This window comes from Lepisosteus platostomus, chromosome 16 (assembly GCF_059453375.1).
Source record: "Lepisosteus platostomus isolate fLepPlt1 chromosome 16, fLepPlt1.hap1, whole genome shotgun sequence".
Taxonomy (NCBI): domain Eukaryota; kingdom Metazoa; phylum Chordata; class Actinopteri; order Semionotiformes; family Lepisosteidae; genus Lepisosteus; species Lepisosteus platostomus.
The window spans coordinates 25,428,403-25,448,899 of NC_142626.1; the positions used below are offsets into that span (position 1 = coordinate 25,428,403).

At 37.9% G+C, this 20,497-nt stretch overlaps 2 protein-coding genes across 20 annotated transcripts in view; one reads left to right on the forward strand and one right to left on the reverse strand.

The window, feature by feature from the left end:
- LOC148647083 (NACHT, LRR and PYD domains-containing protein 3-like) overlaps window positions 1-20,497 on the reverse strand; it is a 1,669,284-nt gene that overhangs the window by 1,233,664 nt on the left and 415,123 nt on the right. The gene's annotated exons all lie outside the window — the stretch shown is intronic.
- LOC148647098 (ribonuclease inhibitor-like) overlaps window positions 2,510-20,497 on the forward strand; it is a 465,740-nt gene continuing 447,752 nt past the window's right edge. For all 3 annotated transcript variants that reach the window (XM_088609322.1, XM_088609323.1, XM_088609324.1), the window contains exons 1-2: window positions 2,510-2,574; window positions 5,044-5,217. In XM_088609322.1, coding sequence (XP_088465448.1) covers window positions 5,045-5,217 — 173 coding nt within the window. In that variant the 5' untranslated portion in view covers window positions 2,510-2,574; window position 5,044. The remainder of the gene's footprint in view (window positions 2,575-5,043; window positions 5,218-20,497) is intronic.

Genomic DNA, 20,497 nt, shown 5'->3' on the forward strand with positions numbered 1-20,497 from the left:
TGGAGGAACTATGGTTGTTCATTGGTTGAACGTTTTGCAGGCATTCGAGACCCACGTGGGGTTACCCTGCCCTGCCAGTTCCTGATTGGTTGATTGAGGTGGAGGATAAGTAACCATGCTCTCTGACATTAGGGTTTTAAACAATCTGGGATGAGACTCTCCCAAGGAATCTCCCAGACAGTAAGGCGCCTTTTATTAGGATGGATGGAGAATTTCAGCCTTGGGAGTTGTTCCATATCAGGAAACTCTATAAGATAGAAAAACACTTTAAATCTGAACCAAATGGAATGGCCTCTCTGTGTCCAACACCACTAAGATGAGGGAGAGAGAGACTGGCAAGGGAGCAGCAAACTTAACTCCTATATTTAATAAGCTACATGGTGTTACTTTGAAATAAGCAAACAGACAAAAGTCATGACCAGACATAGTGCAGAAGAGGGATGCAGGGACACTTGCAAGATATACAACAAATCACAGAAAGCCATGTATTACAAAGAACATGTGAACCTGAAGCAGATTTGGCAGAGAGTGAGGGGCTTGAATAATCAGGTGCATTTCTGGCAGGGTGAGAATGAAGGTTTGATGGGTCAGAAAGAGTCAGAAAATTAACACATATGAAAAACAGTAATTTTATCAGAAAGCCTTACAGTATATGAATTAGTAGCAAACATAGTTTCATGGAAGGCTTCTCAAATAGTTGAGCATTCAGGTAGATCGTGAGGGGAAATGTTTTGTAAATATATTGTGTTAAAGCAAGTCAGCTTTTTTTTGCAACACATAAAAGACATTTTCCAAAGAAAGTAATTTAGCCTGTTACTAATGAAACCACTAAATAAAGAAATAAATATAGAAATCTAAAGATTTTTTATTCAATGTTGGTAGCAGGATGAATTTAGGACTCGGCAGCTGTCAAGTTAAGATCAGTATATATTTTGTCACTGTGTTGGTGGTAGATGGTAACAGTGAAAACAGATATTTAAAAAATAATCTTTTTGAGAAGGAGATTATAATTATAAATCTAACAGGATGGGGAAAGCTCAGAAAATATGTACAGTAAGATTGATCAGATCAGTATGCAAAGTCATTTAGCAAACAGGGTGTGAGTGACAAACCAGTATAGTTTAGACCCTGTTTTTTTCTGAACCAGGGAAAATCTGATCATGTTTCTCTATAACAATAACAAGAAACTTTATTTAATATAGCACATATCCAAGTATCTCAAAACAATATAGCAGGTGTAAAAACAGTTATGAGGACCACAAATTACAAAGTAAATACATTTAAGAAAGACAAGCAGTTAGAAGTGCTACCAAAGTTAGAAAATGAAGCAGATACAGACACGAAAAAACAGCCTTTCTAAAAAGAAAGGTTTTGAGGCTAGATTTAAATGCACCCAGGGTGAGTGACTCTGATATCATTGGATATACAAATCCAGAGCCCTGGGGTGTAGCTACAGAAGGCCCTGTCACCCACAGAATGTAGATGTTCTTGAGGTCAGCTAGAAGACCAGAGTCAGAGGGACAAAGGTTGCAAGGTGGGGAGTAGACAGGTAATAAGCCAGACAGGTACTGAATGAGGATGAGGATTTTGAAGTTGACTCAAAACCTGATAGGAAGCCAGTGCAAGGACTTGAAGACAGGTGTGATGTGATTGCTTGTTTGCGACCTGGTCAAGATTCTGGTTGTCAAATTCTGAACATATTGGAGATTGCTTGGTGTGGGTTTACTTTACCCCAGTGAACAAGATGTACAGTCATCAATTCTAGAAAAAGAAGCCCTTTTAGTTTCTCTAGTTCCCTTTAAAATCAACTAAATCAGTGTGATGTTCCACAATGCAGCTTTTTTTAATGCTACATGGCCGGTATTTACATATGATGTTTGTGATTTAAACCAATTAATACAAGCAGTTTTTGAGGATATAAGTTAGGCTGAGTTATTGCAGGGTACAAAGCATTAGGAGTTATTTCCTAGTAACAGCGTGTCTGAAGAGCTCTTGCAAAAAAAACAACATATGCAAAATAACAGCATACAGGTATATTAGAAATGAATGCAAGGTATATGGATATTCAAGGTATGGTTAGAATATAAGATGCCAGGTTGCAGACACTGAAGGAAAAGGATGAAAAGGTTGAAAAAGAAGCAGGGGAGGATGTATGGACAAAAGATCTACTAGCGGTAGAGTTAAGAAAGTAAGAGGAGCTTTGAACAGTGAGGAAGAAATAAATGAACAACCGAGAAGCTGGAATGTGGACCTGAAACTTCCTGTAGAAACAGTATTGTTGAAATGAAGAATGAAGAGGAGTTGAGACAGGGATATTACAATGGGATTTTCAGTTTCTCAAAGTAGTAGAAAAGGTTTCATCTAGAATAACTGAAAGTGTTATCTGCAGGCTGCAAAAAAATGGCAGGTACAGTAAACTTAGACAAAGATTGTTTGTTACCATGTAGTAGATGAAAAGGCACAGGTTAAAAGTCAGTTCTCATAAAGCATGTTAAGACTAGAGATGTAGGTAGGAAAAAGATAATTTGGGGAAAGTTGAGGAATACACTGATAACAAGGACACTTCCTTAGAGGGTTAGGCATGCTTTTGACAAATGGACAGGGGATGTTACAGACTGCAGAGGAAGATGATAAAGTTAACAGACTCACTGAATATCCACTGTTGAATGTTTATATAGATACTGAAATGAGGATTGTATTTTAGATTTTGTGAAATTGCTAGTGTTCAACTGTGTTTTGGATGCACATAAATTGAAGGAATGGGCAAACATAACTGATGCTGAGCCAGCATCTGAAGATATTTATATTTAGAGGCAATTTGTTTAAAGAGGTGGAAAAGCTGTTTTGTTAAACCAGCACTATAAAAACGTTTATCCTCAGTGAGATCCTGCCATCTTATAGTGGGTTTAATCATTGTGTATTTTTACACAATTCCTTTAGTTCCATAGGAGCTGGAGCCTATCCCAGCAAGCAACAGATGCAAGGCAGCATACAGAGAATACATAACAGGGTGGACAAACAGACAGAAACACACACTCAGACACTCACACGAGGGCCAGTATTCCCATAAGCCAACTAACCCTACCAGTATGTAGGTACCTGTAGAGTACTTGGAGAAAACCCACATGAACCCAGAGAGAACATGCAAACTCCACACATACTGTACCCCAGGAATTGAACCTGGGGCCCCAGCACTGTAGGATAGCAATGCTAACCACTGTGCCACCATTAGAAATGGATGGATAGCTTAGTTATCTTTCTAGTTCACAGATTTGCATGCATCATTTAATTTTGAAAGTCACTGAGACATCTGGTGCAACTGTTGTATTTATGAAACAACTTACCAAAAGCATGCTAAACACTGCCACCCTATTCCTTAGTTAATACATTTAATTGTTATAAACAGTTAAGACTGTTATTAATTGTTGATAGCAAAATATTTTAAAATATATTTTATCCTTATATATTTTTCTTTACTAATTCTGTATTGAACATATTTTCCAATACTCGGATTTAACGTACATTTGAACAATGACTTGTATTTCAAATATTGAACTAAGTTAGACATAACATTCAGAAATACAATCGAGAATAGTTTTGTGGTATTTGTTTTGATGACACTTTGCTAAAATTAATAAAAACCAAAAGGCGATTAAAATCTATAATCTTTCCACATGTCATGTCATGAGGAAGTACAATAAGCTGCTGCTTTGTTTAACAATGCTTTAAAAAATAAATATAATTGGTGAGAAAGTAGCTATCCTTAATGATAATTAAAGGACTGGAAGTCAAAGGAAATGATTTACGTTGCTTAATTTGAAAACCTAAGTTTTACAGGCAGATGCGATCTGTCTTAAGCGTTCCAGGCTGCAGACGGCTCATTCTGTATTACAGAGCTCCGCGCCTCCTCCCTCTCTCAGTGCCGCCGCTTCTCTGATGCAGCGCAGTGGGTGGGGAGCTATTTTCCCAGTCTCTGATTGGAAAAAAAAGACCTACTGATCTGCTTCGTACCATAGGAAAATAGTATAATATGTTTTTTTTCTTTGTGTTTATGAAATTCAAGTGTTTTAAACGTTTGATTAAAAAGTAATTTACAGCGTTAGTTTCCAAGCTGATCACGAGGAAGAAAAATCACCTGTTTTTGTGCGCATAAAAAGATTAGTTTTTTTAACCAAACTAATCTTTTAAAGTCATGCAATTCCTATGTTAGGCAGGGTCACGTTATTGTTTCTTATTTTTGATTTTTTTATAACTGGTGCCTCCAGTTAAACTGTAGAGATTATTATGTGAAGGTGTCGGTGTGTTTTGACTATGTTACGTGTGAGAGTACTGTACTGTACTGTATGTGTGCAAGGTGTGCAGTCCCTTTTTGGGAGGGATGGGGTTTGTTTAGTTTCATTATCGTTTTCTTTTTTCTTTTTAGTGGGATTTGTACAGTATATAGCGGTTGTGAGTGTGTATGCTGTTTACGGCTTCACATTATTATTGTTTATTATTTTTATGTTATGTGTTGTTATGCTTAAAACCCTGGTTGTTTTTTTTTTCTTTAAATTGGAATGTTGTTTTTCTCAACATACAGTATCTACAAACAACAATAATAAAATCTACAGTTCACTTACTCCAGTGTTGGTAATTTACATTGTGATTAATAAACCATTAATCACTATAACTATAATCATTATACACTATAACTAAAAATAACTATAAGAAGATGCCATAATAATAAAATATAATGATAAATGTGAATCAATTTTTATTATGGTTTAAAGTCTTTCTTTCTGTTTCCCTTTTCATTGTATCCCCATGTGTCTCCCTATTTCTCAGTGTCTCCCTTCCTGACATTTTCTTCTCATTTTTCTTCTTCCTTCTGGAACCCAAATTTTGGAGCAGCTGTTATCATCCTCATCCATGGACACTCTGAGATGGATAATGACATGAAGTTGTATATTACTGCTGAGCTGGATGGTGTAGTGAAGACTTGGAAAGAAAGATGTGGATAAGCTGTGCAGATGTTCAGCTGTGCTTCTGTCTCTTTGTCTGCAGGATGAGGGATTGTGAACTAACAGAGAGATGTTGTGAAGATCTGGCCTCTGCTCTTCAGTCTCAACACTCCAGTCTGAGAGAGCTGGATCTGAGTTACAATAACCTGAGGGATTCAGGAGTGAAACTGCTGTCTGCAGCTCTGAGGGATCCCATCTGTAAATTAACAACACTGAAGTAAGTGAACACTGGCGATTTCTTTGTATTTTATTGTTTTATTTAGATATCCTGAGACACACAATATTCCCTGTTCACATGCATTAGAAAAGAAATATATGTGAAGTAAAGAACAAAAAGAAGGGGGGCACTTTTATACAAGTTCTTGTTTCTGACTATTGCTCTTTGTTAATATCTCATTACTGAGGGACTGGACATGCAATCTTTCCCGTTTTGGCCATCTTTTTTACACATGTATATGTTGTGATTGATTTATAATTCTGTGGGTAATATTCTTCATGAGATTTCATTCATAGAGTCCATCTTAATTTGAACACAAGGTCTGTCCAGCTTTAACCAGTTTCTAGTGATCGTTTTCATGGCTGCAGTTCTGACAGTTCTAAACAAGTATCTTTCAGCCTCTGAAGGCCGTTCATCTGGTGTTTGTCCCAAAAGGAAAAGGACTCCTGATGAGGATTTTTTTTAATATTTCTTCAAGAATCTTTCATAACAAAAAATGTTTACAATATGCCAGGTTTTCTTTACAATTCTTCCAACTGTTTGTGCTCCCAAATTTATAATATTTGGCTTGTAGTTTAAACCTGCGAGACAAGGAAATGAGAGGGGAAGCTTTTCTTACAAGATCAGGCATCTTACATTTCTCATTACAGTTTTATTACGGGGAAGGTGAGACACAGTGGGATGAAGAAGACTGTAGAAAGATGTGTCTGAATATAGAGCACTGAGTGGAACTTTTCTTTCTATTTAATTCCCACTTGCTCCTAATCAAAATCATGACCCCATCTGCAATATTGAACCACACCTCACTCAGATGTCCCAAGCTCTCAGACAGGGTTTTAACTCTTGGTATCAAAGTAGTATTGCAAAATTCTGCAAATTTCAGTTCCAAATCATGAACTAAGTGAAAGTACTGCATGGTTGCCATGTTGGTGAAGGAAGACGAGAATCTGCTGGTCTCACCCCTGGCGAGAGCAAGAGTTTGCGAGGATTGTGATATAAAACTGGCCCTTCCTGCTCACTAGTCGATGTAAGCGAACAAGAAGCCAAAACTTGAAAATGAATATGAGTGCGTTTTAGTTGGTTGGCAGATTGTTCTTTTTTTTTCAATACTGTATGGCCTGTTTGCTGTGAAGATTAAAGATCTCTCCAAGCCCATTGTTTCTCATTTCACCTCTGACGGCCACGACCACTCTAATCTCTCCGTCTGTGTTCTCAAAGACAGTTTTCCGAACTCATACATCAGAAAGACTACCGAAACCAAAATGATTCTGCAGCTAGGATCACACCTTCTCCCTTCTCTTAACGACAGACTACTGTTCTTTTAAATTTTCTACATTTATTGGAAGTCTAATTTCACACCTCTCTAAACCTATTCTGACTTCACAACTCTTGATTGGCCTCTCTTTCTGTCCCCTTCTCCCGCCTCTCACTCCTCCTCCCTCCCAGCCTTTTTTCTCCCGCTACATTTCCTTTGCCTACTGCCTTGTCTCTCTCACACCTGAAGAAGGCTCCACGGCCGAAACGTTGTGTTCTCTTTCTTCTTTTTTTCAGCATGGAATAAACCTATTACTTATAATAACATTATCTTTATAAAGAGCCTGATTGTGTGCTCTCCTGCTATATCACCTCCCTCTGTATCCTCCTGTTGTCTTATTCTCTGAGAGCATAAATCAGTGGTGACAAGCATCTCCTCGTCTTGTTCCCCTGTATGAATTAAATCTCTCTGACAGAATACCATGAGCCTGTTCCTGTGCATTTGGTTGGTTTTACATTGCATGTAGCCAAGCAATAAAACCACTGTGAAAACCAAATTCCCTACAAGTTTCAAATACAAAAGGCTGTAATACCCTGTCAAATGCTTTTTCTGGATCCATTTTTTTTTCATTTCAGTTTTTGTGTTTAAAGATACAATTTAGTTTAGCCCAGCAAGATCTCCAGCCAAATAGTCAATTTCCACCTGGAATGATGTCCCCTCAAACAGTTTATAATAACTCTGCAATTACAAAATGTAATTATACAGTAGAACTATACAGACTTAGGTTTCTTATACTGTATGACTTATTGTGTTCTTTCACCAGGCAGAAATATGCAGGATGAAAAAAAAACAAAAAACATTTTTTTTCTCTCAAAGGATCAACTTTTCAAGTTGTAGCCTTGTCAGACAGCTAAAAATTATTGTACATGCTATCATATGTGTTCTAGCTTGGATAAAACATTGAGACAAATTGTAAAATTTAAAAAAATCAACAATTTCTGTGAATACAGCACCTGGAATAATAATGTTCACATACAGTACCCAGAATTATTATTTAAAAATATTAAAAGCTATAATAGTTATTGCTATATTACTATATAATCCCCCCCCAACATTGTTTGTATTGTATTATGTATTGCCTTGTAATTTGCACTATCTGCACTTTGCACTATGTGTATCCTGTCTACAATGTCTATGTCAGTCTCCTGTCTGTCCTGCCTGAATGTGCACCATGGACCAGGAAGAATGATATTTTGTTCCATTGTATACTTGTATATGGCTGGAATGACAAATAAACTTGAACTTGAACTAATCCTCTTGGCAGTGCTTGAGGAGTTTTAGTTGCTTTTCACTGCCAGCTTATCAGCAGCAGTGAGTTGTTGACAATAGATGACCCCTGGTTGCTAAGTAAACAAACCGGTTGCTGAGGTTTTGTTTTTTTTTCCTGAGTCATGTTACAGAGGCAGTGATGTCTCCTAGGGCTCTAAATGGTCAATAATGAATGACAACAATTTGAACCAATTAGATCCCCTTTTTTCAGACTTTTTTTAGACTTGGTTGTAGTGGTGAACCAAACAAATGTACTCTTTTGGTTTCCATTGACCCAGTGGTTTAGCAGGTGTGTAACCTGTTTCTCAGTGCACATTAACATCTATGGCTGTGATTATGCCAGTGAATATGCCAGCAGCCATATAACCCTGCAAATCACAACTGGCAGCTCACTGAAGCTCAGCGGGTGTGAGCCTGACCAGTACCTGGATGGGAGACCTCCTGGAAAAAACTAAGGTTGCTGTTGGAAGTGGTGTTAGTGGGGCCAGTAGGGTGCGCTCAGCCCACAATCTGTATGTATTCTAATGCCCCAGTATAGTGACGAGGAGACTATACTATAAACAGGCTCTATCCTTTGAATGAGATGTAAAACCAAGGTCTGTCTGTAGTCATTAAAATACCGGGTGTTTCTCGAGAAGAGTAGTGTTATTACCCTGGCATCTTGACCAAATTTCCCATTGGACTTTACCTATCATAGCCTCCTAATACTCCCCATCTTGAATTGGCTTCATCACCCTGTTCTCCTCCTCACTGAGAGCTGGTGTGTTGTGAGCGTACTGGTGCATCATCCAGATGGAGGTGTATATTGGTGGTGGTGAAGGGGATCCCCAATATCTCTAAAGAGCTTTGAGTGGAGTGTCCATAAAGTGATATAAGTGTAAGCAATTCTTATTAATTATTGTCTAATTTTATATGTTTTCATCAGCTTTTGATTTTTAGGTTGCATTTTGGTGTGTGAGATCATTGTTATTATTGGTTTATGATAACGGCATCTGTAGTAAAAATGCTGTACTACGGTGAAAGAAAACTTTTTGTCTGTTCCAGTCTCATGGTTTGTTTAAGAAGATATTGGAGGTGGCTTGTAAGTTTTAGAAAATAACCTGATTATGATTAAACTTAGTTTATGTTTTAGTGTGCAGCAGATGCTGGAGCCTCAGTTGTGTCACATCCTGCTAGAAAGCTTTTCACATGATGTAGAACAACATGACAAGTCTTCAACATTAGGGTTTACTGTTCTCCATAAGTCTAAGAGTCTATTAGATTGAATCCTCTTCAAATAATTACAGGTATTCCTATAACATCACCTGCCAATAACTTTGCACATTAAGATGTGTCTTTCTTCATATACACTTACACCACATACATATACTGTCCGTAGTGTAGTGTACGTGTATACTGTATGTACACTTTTATCAGTGTTATGTCAGCATGTCCAATCTTTCCAAGGACATAATATATAGTCATAAGTAATAGGTTTATTCCATGCTGAAATTTCGTTTCGGCCGTGGAGCCTTCTTCAGGTGTGAGAGAGACAAGGCAGTAGGCAAAGGTAATGTAGCGGGAGAACAAAGGCTGGGAGGGAGGAGGAGTCAGAGGCGAGAGCAGGGGACAGAAAGAGAGGCCAATCAAGAGGTGTGAAGTCAGAATAGGTGTAGAGAGGTGTGAAATGAAACTTCCAATGAATGGAGAAAATTTAAAAGAACAGTAGTCTGTTGTTAAGAGAAGGGAGAAGGTGTGATCCTAGCTGCAGAATCATTTTGGTTTCGGTAGTCTTTCTGATGTATGAGTTCGGAAAACCGTCTTTGAGAACACAGACGGAGAGATTAGAGTGGTCGTGGCCGTCAGAGGTGAAATGAGACACAATGGGCTTGGAGAGATCTTTAATCTTCACAGCAAACAGGCCATACGGTATTGGAAAAAAGAACAATCTGCCAACCAACTAAAACACACTCATATTCATTTTCAAGTTTTGGCTTCTTGTTCGCTTACATCGACTAGTGAGCAGGAAGGGCCAGTTTTATATCACAATCCTCGCAAACTCTTGCTCTCGCCAGGGGTGAGACCAGCAGATTCTCGTCTTCCTTCACCAACATGGCAACCATGCAGTACTTTCACTTAGTTCATGATTTGGAACTGAAATTTGCAGAATTTTGCAATACTACTTTGATACCAAGAGTTAAAACCCTGTCTGAGAGCTTGGGACATCTGAGTGAGGTGTGGTTCAATATTGCAGATGGGGTCATGATTTTGATTAGGAGCAAGTGGGAATTAAATAGAAAGAAAAGTTCCACTCAGTGCTCTATATTCAGACACATCTTTCTACAGTCTTCTTCATCCCACTGTGTCTCACCTTCCCCGTAATAAAACTGTAATGAGAAATGTAAGATGCCTGATCTTGTAAGAAAAGCTTCCCCTCTCATTTCCGTTTCTCGCAGGTTTAAACCCGCTCCTCACTCTCTTGTTCCTCTTTAACTTTGTCTCTTTCTTTCTCATCTGTTCTCCATCTGTCTCAATCACTGTCTTCACAGCAGTAATGCCAGCTAGACCCTTTTCTGTAGTGCTGCTCAGTCAGTATAGAAGTGGTTATTCAGCAATAAGACCAGAGGGGAGTAAGGAGCACTCTGCTTCAACATTGTGGACAGTGTTGCACACACCTTTCCCCAAAACTTTAAAACTCTAAAATATCAGTGCTTTCCCATACTACAGGAGAGAATGTGCCTGTGACTCCCTGGGAACACAGTGTGCACTTTGGGGAATCAGTAATATGAATTTAACCTGACTCTGAGACAATAGATGTGTCCTAGGAATTAAGTTAAAAAGGATCAACTGGTGATTGGGATTTCTCAAAGCAAAATTTAGATCATTCCAAATAGTGTCCAATGAGAAGTGTATCCATGAGTGACACATCAATTTCCAGCTGTTATAGATCCTTAAGGATTTATATCAGGATCCAAGTAACAAAGAGTAACATTAGGACACTATTCACTAAGCTGTGTCCCCTGCATCTATTATCTTACATAAGGGGTGACCCAGAGCTCCATGTCCCAGGTAACCCCATAAAAACACACAGCAGAGGGAAGTAACAAAGAATGAAAAATTTTGTATATTATCCCTAACAATGGCAGATGCAAATGTTATTTCCCTTATTCAACAATTGAAGAAAAAGAGATGGGCATCCATCAGATAAAATACAAGTTTTGATGAAAAACTGGACAGTGTGAGCCCCATGTAGTCTGATTTTAATATGTCTTTCCACTAGGCACCACACTGTAATTGGGTACAAAACAATGGGGTTTAATTGTCATTCTTTAAAAGTCAATTTTCTAAAGTTGTAGCTCATGAAAATACCCAGATTTTTTTCCAGTGCTTTTCCAGTGCTACTCCAGTGTCTTCTACTGAAACTGGGGGAACAAAGACAGCACATTCTGCATGAAGGTTTTATAAAGCCAGGTCCATGGGTCTCAAAACCTTTTCAAAATCTAAAATTATACAGATACTTATTGGCAGTTATAGACACACAGTCATAGTTTTATAAGCAAATAGTAAAAGAGATGTTATCTTCTGGCAGCTCAGTTATAAATTTCTTAAAGATCAGAGTTTGCAATCCACTTTTTTTTTCATTGTAATCCACAATTTCTTCCAATACAGTATGTGGCCTTTTTGAGAGGTTTGAGGTGCCTGAAATGTATGAGCAATAAGAAGGCATATCACACACCCTCATTTCATACACCACAGCTGTCACACACCTCTCTCACTTTTTCTGTAAACATAGTAGCCTTGATTTGTATTTCCATCAGTACAATTGGTGATGTTACTGAACTGACAAGGTTTTCTTAGCCTTTCAAAATAAAAAATAAAATTAAAATAAAATTATGAAAATGTCCATTATTATTATCAGTGAGCTACTGGCAGTGACACTGACAAGGCAGACCTGTGCAGCGTATACACAGAGTGGCATCAGAGTGAGGAGCCAGGGTGGTTGTGTATTTGTTTTTTATAACAGAAAGTGTGTTGATTCTCAGCACGAGTGGGATGTGATGAAGAGAGACTCTGGGTTGTTAATGTGAGAGGTCTGAGTGTGGGAGTGAGTCTCTGGAGACTGTGTGTGTGAGACAGTCTGGTGGCTTCAAGTGAGGATGTCAGAGGCTGGAGGTGACCTGGAAGTCGGAGTGCTGACTGGCCGTGAGGGGACCAGTGAGTGTCATGTGGGAGCAGGAGGCTCCAGATCAGGGAAAGAGCAGGAAGCTGCTTGTGGTGACTCGGAGCAGAGGGTGCCATCTCCCTGAAAGGGACCAGCCGGAGGGCGTGTGAGAGGTGAGGCTCAGTGAGTCCAGGAATCTGCGACAGAAGGGCTTGGCTCAGTGACGGACCTACATTATGATCTCAGAGGACATCAGATAGAAAGGCCAGTGGAGTCAGTGAGCTGGAGACTCAGGGCCTGAGAGTCTGTGAGACAGGGACCCAGAGGTCTCTGAGGATGTGTGCCCCATGCTCTTGTGCCATGATGAGGGAGTGAGCACATCACCATTCTTGAAGGAGAGGGCTTGCAAAAAATGTGAACACATTCCCCAGCAGGCTGTGAGGGGTGTGTCTGGAGTGGTGGACATGCCTGTTTGTGGGGGTCACTACCACCGTGATGTCACAGTATCATGGAGAAATATGGTTAGTTTTCTAACTAACCTGGAATCTATATCAATGGTTGTTATGGTCCTCAGTTGGAGAGTTATTTTTTTCCCTAATTGTTTTCTCTGTTTTTTGGGTGCTGCCAATTAAGATACTGTATTAATCAAATGTGGAAGAAGCATTTAAAAGGGGAAAATGAGACTGCAAAAGGGGGAACACTGAGAGATCGTAGACGGTGAATGAGGTTAGTTGAGTGGTGTGTTATAGGGATGGGGGAAAGACATGTTGTGTGATTTCTTTTATGCTTTCGGTTTGGTTAATGTAGATATGAGTAAGACGCAGAAGACTTTTTTTTTGTACTATAATGCCTCATTGTTAGGTACGACCACCTTTCCAGTTCTAGCCTATCTAGTTGTTTTTTTTAGTAGGTTAGTTTGTCGGGAGGGGGGGGGGGGGTCTTTTCTTTGTCTTTCCCCTCCCAATTGGAATACAAATGTGCACCTCTGCTTCCATGTGTTTTTTTGGTATAATAAAGTGAATTTGTTTTTTCAAACATAATTGACTCTCTCTCACACATTATAATAGTAATTTTAACAGAACTACTGTACAGATGCAGCCATTCAAAGTGAGCGGTACAGACACATACCGGAGGTAATTGGCTGCAGCGTCGCGCATCATGACGCAAGATGACGCGGGGTACCGCGGTATGTGATTGGTTGACCGACAGGGGCACTCGTGGTCCGTTGGTCTGTCGTAGAAAGATTTACAGTACAGTAAACGTCTTTACTGTGCCCGTTGTAGATATTGAATTTTACCACTGAAGGGAAATCTTAGTAGCTGAGCATAAAAAGAATAGGAGTATACTGTAACGTGTGTGAAGGCCATAAACGATATTAATTTTGGAACATAAACATACAGTACTGTATATGGCTGGTCTTGGTACTTTAAAGTAAAAAATACACACCAGTATTCCATTTCTCCCTAAACATTTTAAGCATCGAAGTCTTTAACTAAAGAGATACCGGAGTCAACAAGCATACTTTTAGAATTTGATTAATAGGGAATATAATATGGAATCGCGTATCTAAAGAATTTAATAACGATATGATTACATACGTGTGCTGCGACAGGGCTGTGTAGGGCTGTTTCGCCTCACTCTTCATGTGACTTCCCTTGTAGCCTACTGGTCTACGTGCCCGACTGCTAGCTCACAGGTTGTGTGTTCCAATCCAGCTGGTGCTGGACTCTTCTTTTAACAAACATTTCTTCGAAAAAATAGAATAGCGATATTATGGACAATCAATTGACTTTTATATTTCAAAATATCACAACATGATCAATTCTAAGTCATTTTTGATAACAATCAACAAACAAACATTTCTTTGAAAAAATGAGACGTTTCCCTTGGTCAGAGATATAAATATATAATATATAAATAAATTAAATTTAACTAACGTGAAATAGCGTGTGAAAAAGTGGTAGTTTTAAGCTTTTCTGCTAATATAATATGGAATCGCGTATCTAAAGAATTTAATAATGATATGATTATATTCGTGTACTGTGACAGGGCTGTGTAGGGCTGTATCGCCTCTCTCTTCATGCGACTGTACCAGGAAGAGGATTTCTTTCTATTCGAAACGTGTATTTTAAAAGTTTAAGAAGTAAAAACCTTACAGCGTACACAGATTTCTAAACTGATCAGGATCGTTATCTACGTCTTATGCATAATAATGTTCACCGCTCTGTCCAGCAAATTAATAATAAACTTTATTTTATATAGCGTTTTAAACGAATAAGTAATTAGATTGCTCATAAACCTAATCACTTGCTTTTTCTTTTTATTTAGGCTCTAATTTCAACTATAGATTGTATTATTAATAACCATAATAACAACCAACCAACAAAAACAACCATATAAACATAATACCAACCAAAAACATAGATAACGACCACAATACAAAATCAAATATATCAAACCATTATACTCTCGCAAATTCCTCCAAGTATCATAATCCCGCCCCTTATGCAAAACCAAACCCTCCTCCCATCCCAGTTTATCCTCTTTATCATAAACAAGATCCACCTCAATTTTCAACATAAAGCAATACTGTTTACTGGGTTTTTTTTTTTTGGGGGGGGTGTCTTTCGCTGGAAATCTCGCCTGCTTCTACTTTATGAGTACAACCCCCTCTCTGCCGGAGTGCTGGCTGTGACGAATTAAACCGGTTTCACAGGTATTTTCAAAGTAGGAAGTATAGTGTTAACTGGTAGCTGGGCTCCTCAATGAAATCGCTTTAACATGCTAATGCGTTGGTGTAACAGTCCGGGAGTGGCAAGCTTCCAATGTCAACTCGACTCGATTGGAAGACAATGAACGTATTTTAGCCCTAAATGAATTAATAGCAAACATGGTTTACATAAAAGACATTTTTCCAAGAAAGTTTATAATAATACGATCTATAGTTGAAATCTGAGCCTAAATATAAAGGAAAAGCATTTTCAGAGAGCAATCACGCTGTGTTTATGTAGAAAAAGCGATTAGGTTTATGAGCAATCTAATTACCTATTCGCTTAAAACGCTATATAAAATAAAGTTTATTTAGAGATGAATGATCAGTGTCGCAGTTTAAATAATTTTCGTAGGAGGGCTTGGACAGATTCCAAGTGCATTTTTGCAATTTACGTTGCATTGTCCAATGTGCTGTTGTAATACAGTTTAGAATACAGTTAGTCTAAGCTTTATCAGCTTTATTTATGGGTTGCAATTTAGAAAAAGTCAAAAACCGCACTCAAAATGCAATTTAGAGCTTTCTGGCAAGAGGAGACACCGACATTATAATGTAACATGCCACTGTTTGTGCATGAACAAAGTTATACTGCAATTTTCCTTAGATACGCGATTAAAAAAAATAATTTTTTTGAATCCCCAGCGGAACACACTCCATAAGAATCAGCGCTTTTATACAGTATATCGCCTTTAAACACATATATTTAAACACGCGTTTACGATTTAAATCAAAACGCGATTCAAATCAATATAAATGTTTATTTTGTAATGCATAGGTGACTATTCATTATTAAAAAGACTTAAATTCGATCATGTTGTGATATTTAGAAATATAAATTTGTTTGGTGCGAGTGAGGTTTTATTTAATCTCTGACCAAGGGAAACGTTTCATTTTTTCAAAGAAATGTTTGTTAAAAAATAAAGTCATAGTTCCATGAGATTCAATCACAGACCATGTGACATGGGAGTCAGGAAACTAACACACAGCGCCACCAGATTTGATAACGCTATAAAAACGCTATAAAATAATGTGACTAGGCACAGAACAAGTTTACAGCACAGTACAATAATAAATGCTGACCATGACTTTAGAAGCATAAATTACAGATGCAGCCATTCAAAATGGGTGAGGTATGTCGCGGCATACCCCGGTGGGTGTGTCACAGTATCACGCGGTATCACGCTTTTCACATGTGTCACGTGACTAACTATCCGGCGTCGCCTTGTAAAACCGCCAGGGGGAGCTTAACCTCTCATGTACAGCATTTGAGCCTTTAATTTTGAACTGTGTATTACAGCATGTTAATCATCAGTCATTAAAATGTTGGTATATATTATGAAAGCAAGATTGCTCAGTTGGACAGAAGTACACAACCTACCTTTATCAGAAATATTTATGCATCAAAGCCTTTACTGAAGATATTACTAATAGTATTAATAATGGATGACTTTGGACAAGCTGTATACTCAAAGTATAATTTCTTTAGCACATTTGTACAAGCACTTGGAATCTGTCCAAGCCATACTTTGTCAGGCATTTTGTTTTACTTCAACGGGGCATAAAAACTTCCTTGCTTTTAACAGGGCGTTTCATAATTTCTAGCTACGAAAATGATTTAAAATGCGACACCTATCATTCAACTAGAGCTTAAAATATCACAAGGAAAAATACACACCGGTATTCCATTTCTCCCTAAACATTGTAAGCTTCGAAGTCTTTAACTAACGTGATACCGGAGTCAACAAGCATACTTTTAGAATTTGATTAAAAGGGAATATAATATGGAATCGCGTATCTAAAGAATTTAATAACGGTATGATTATATCCGTGTACTGCGGCAGGTCTGTGTAGGGCTGTTTCGCCTGCCTCATTATGCGAGCTGTCTTGTAGCCTACTGGTCTAGGTGTGTGACTACCAACTGGCAGGTTGTGTGTTCGAATCCAGCTGGTGCTGGACTTCTATTTTAACAAACATTTCTTCGAAAAAATAGGTAAGCGATATTATGGACAATCAATTGACTTTTATATTTCAAAATATCGCAACATGATCGATATTTGCGATATTTTGAACATATCTTCCCTTCTGACAGCGGTTCCTGCTTCTATTGTGTGTGTGTGTGCAACAGTAAATTTGTATAGAGAAATGGAGGCTGGACAGTATGCATTACAATATAAACATTTATATTGATTTAAATCGTGTTCTGATTTAAATCGCAAACGCGTGTTTAATTATGTGTTTTTTAATCATGATCAGGCTAATGCATTTCTACATTTTCTGTATGAACCAGCTTAGAGGTTCATACAGAAAGACAGCTTGTGTTTAAATTGAGTGTAAGGTAATTTATGCTTCTAAAGTCATGGTCAGTATTGTTGTACTGTGCTGTACTGTGTCACATTATTTTATAGCGTTTTTATTGCGTTATTAAATCCGGTGGCGCTGTGTTAGTTTCCTGACTCACATTATTTAAACTGCGACACTGATCATTCATCTCTAAATAAACTTTATTTTATATAGCGTTTTAAGCGAATAGGTAATTAGATTGCTCATAAACCTAATCACTTTTTCTACATAAACACAGCGTGATTGCTCTCTGAAAATGCTTTTCCTTTATTTTTAAAGTAGGCTCAGATTTCAACTATAGATCGTATTATTATAAACTTTCTTGGAAAAATGTATTTTATGTAAACCATGTTTGCTATTAATTCATTTAGGGCTAAAATACGTTCATTGTCTTCTAATCGAGTCGAGTTGACATCGGAAGCCTGCCACACCCGGACCGTTAAACCAACGCATTAGCACGTCAAAGCCCATTGAGCCAGTATTGGCTTTAGTATCCCCCCCTTCTCCCCTCAATTCAATTCAATTCAAGGTGTTTTATTTGCATGACAGATGGGTACAAGCAGTGTTGGGTACTGTATGTATATTGTAACGCTTACGGCAGACAGGCACTGTGTAGGAGCCGACGCACCAGAGCAGCGCCTGCAATTTTTATATTTATAACTTAGTTTTTAAAATTAGTCAAGCAATACGAAGCATCTCCTTTAGCTTTTAAGTCCCTTACGGTTTTTTCGTATTATATACCCTATTAATCAAACTCTAAGAGTATGTATCGGCTTGTCAGTCAGGTCTTTTTTTCTCTTTTTCAATTGTCGTTTACACATGCACGACTTTAAAAGCTAGCAAGACAGGTTTCGATTCACATTAGCTGGCGAGCCTTGTTAAAAAAAACAATGACAATGTAACATGCCACTGTTTGTTCATGAACAAAGTTATACTGAGACTTCCTTAGATACGCGATTAAAAAATAAATAAAAATTTGAATCTCCTGCGGAACACATTCCATAAGAATCAGCGGTTCTACAACATATATCGCCTTTAAAGGTGGCTTCTCAAAACGCTTTACGGGATAAAAACAACCAGAACAGCAGCAACAACAATATTGTATTTCATTGCACTTTGAAAACCAAGTAATAACTTAACTCAGTACGTGCAAACGTTTTGTATGTTGCTGTCTTGAATGCCTGCGTACCCATAAGTATCTTATTTGCCTTGAGGCCTGTCTACAGTATATTTGTCCCCCTATCTCCCTCAATTCAATTCAATTCAAGGTGTTTTATTTGCATGACAGATGGGTACCATTCTTGTTGGGAATGTATACTTTGATATTTACACCCGGCGCGTCACCGAGAGAGCGTCTGCATTTATAACTTAGCTTTTATAATTAGTCAAGCAATATGAAGCATCTCCTTTAGCTTTTAAGTCCCTTACGGTTTTTTCGTATTATATTCCCTATTAATCAAACTCTAAGAGTATGTATCGGCTTGTCAGTCAGGTCTTTTTTTCTCTTTTTCAATTGTCGTTTACACATGCACGACTTTAAAAGCTAGCAAGACAGGTTTCGATTCACATTAGCTGGCGAGCCTTGTTAAAAAAAAACAATGACAATGTAACATGCCACTGTTTGTTCATGAACAAAGTTATACTGAGACTTCCTTAGATACGCGATTAAAAAATAAATAAAAATTTGAATCTCCTGCGGAACACATTCCATAAGAATCAGCGGTTCTACAACATATATCGTCTTTAAAGGTGGCTTCTCAAAACGCTTTACGGGATAAAAACAACCAGAACAGCAGCAACAACAATATTGTATTTCATTGCACTTTGAAAACCAAGTAATAACTTAACTCAGTATGTGCAAACGTTTTGTATGTTGCCGTCTTGAATGCCTGCGTACCCATAAGTATCTTATTTGCCTTGAGGCCTGTCTACAGTACATTTGTCCCCCCTATCTCCCTCAATTCAATTCAATTCAAGGTGTTTTATTTGCGTGACAGATGGGTACCATTCTTGTTGGGAATGTATACTTTGATATTTACACCCGGTGCGTCACCGAGAGAGCGTCTGCATTTATAACTTAGTTTTTATAATTAGTCAAGCAATACGAAGCATCTCCTTTTACTTAGTGCCTGAGCATACTGCAACGCGTGTGAAGCCCATAAACGATATTAATTTTGGAACTTAAACATACAGTATATGGCTGGTCTCGGTACTTTAAAGAAAACATACACACCAGTATTCCATTTCTCCCTAAACATTTTAAGCATCGAGGTCTTTAACTAACGCGATACCGGAGTCAACAAGCATACTTTTAGAATTTGATTAAAAGGGAATATAATATGGAATCGCGTATCTCCAGAATTTAAAGACCAGACAATCGCAAACTCGTTTTCAATAAAATTATTTTATTCATTCAGCAGTTTGTGAGAGGGACATCCAGCAGGAAGAGACACACACACCGGTTTTCATTGACAACATTGTTTTTTTTTCAATTCCTCTTGTCTAACAGGAATGTTTTGTTTGTGGACAGACTGTTAGACAAGAGGAAAAGACCGCCTCCTCCTACGAAGCATTTCGTTGATCCGATCACGAATTCTTTTCCAGTCGTACGCAGCAAGGGTTGAGAATCTCCGATTCACCATCGTACTAATGGTTTCCCGGAGATTGGGTTAAAAAAAAACAAAAAACATACTAACAACTGTGCCATCCTACTCCTTAGTTAATACATTTTATTATTCATAAACAGTTAACATTGTTAGCAAAATATTTTGAATTATATTTAACCCTATTTTTTCTTTAGTTTTGTATTTAACTTATTATATGATAGTCAGACTTAATGTATATTTGAACAATGAAAATATATTTTTACAAGATTTTACATTAAGCACTTAAAATTAATATGGTTAATAATAGTAAACTGTAACATGCTGTAACAAGATCGGTTACAAGAAGAAAATGCTTTCAGAGAAAATGTTTCAACCAAACCTGTTCCCACACACCCCGCCCCCACTACCATTAGAATATACACAAACATTTTAGCGTTTCATTCTGAGCAGAAGACCCTCACACCTGAAGAGTGCTGGCTGTGACGAATTAAACCAGTTTTACAGGTTTCAATCACAGACCATGTGACATGGGACTCAGTAAACTACAGTAACACCGTATTTGATAACGCTTTAAAAACGCTATAAAATAATGTGACTTGGCACAGAACAAGTTTACAGCACTGTACAAAGATAAATGCTGACCATGACTTTAGAAGCATAAATTGCCTTACACTCAATTTAAACACAAGCTGTCTTTAGCCCTCTAAGCTGGTTCATACAGAAATGTAGAGATCTAGGCTCAGAACACTTAGCTTCATTAGCGAATACATATGCAGGACAACTAGAGAAGACGTTTTACAGAGGATGGATTTTTAGAAACATCCCATCAGACATCCCAT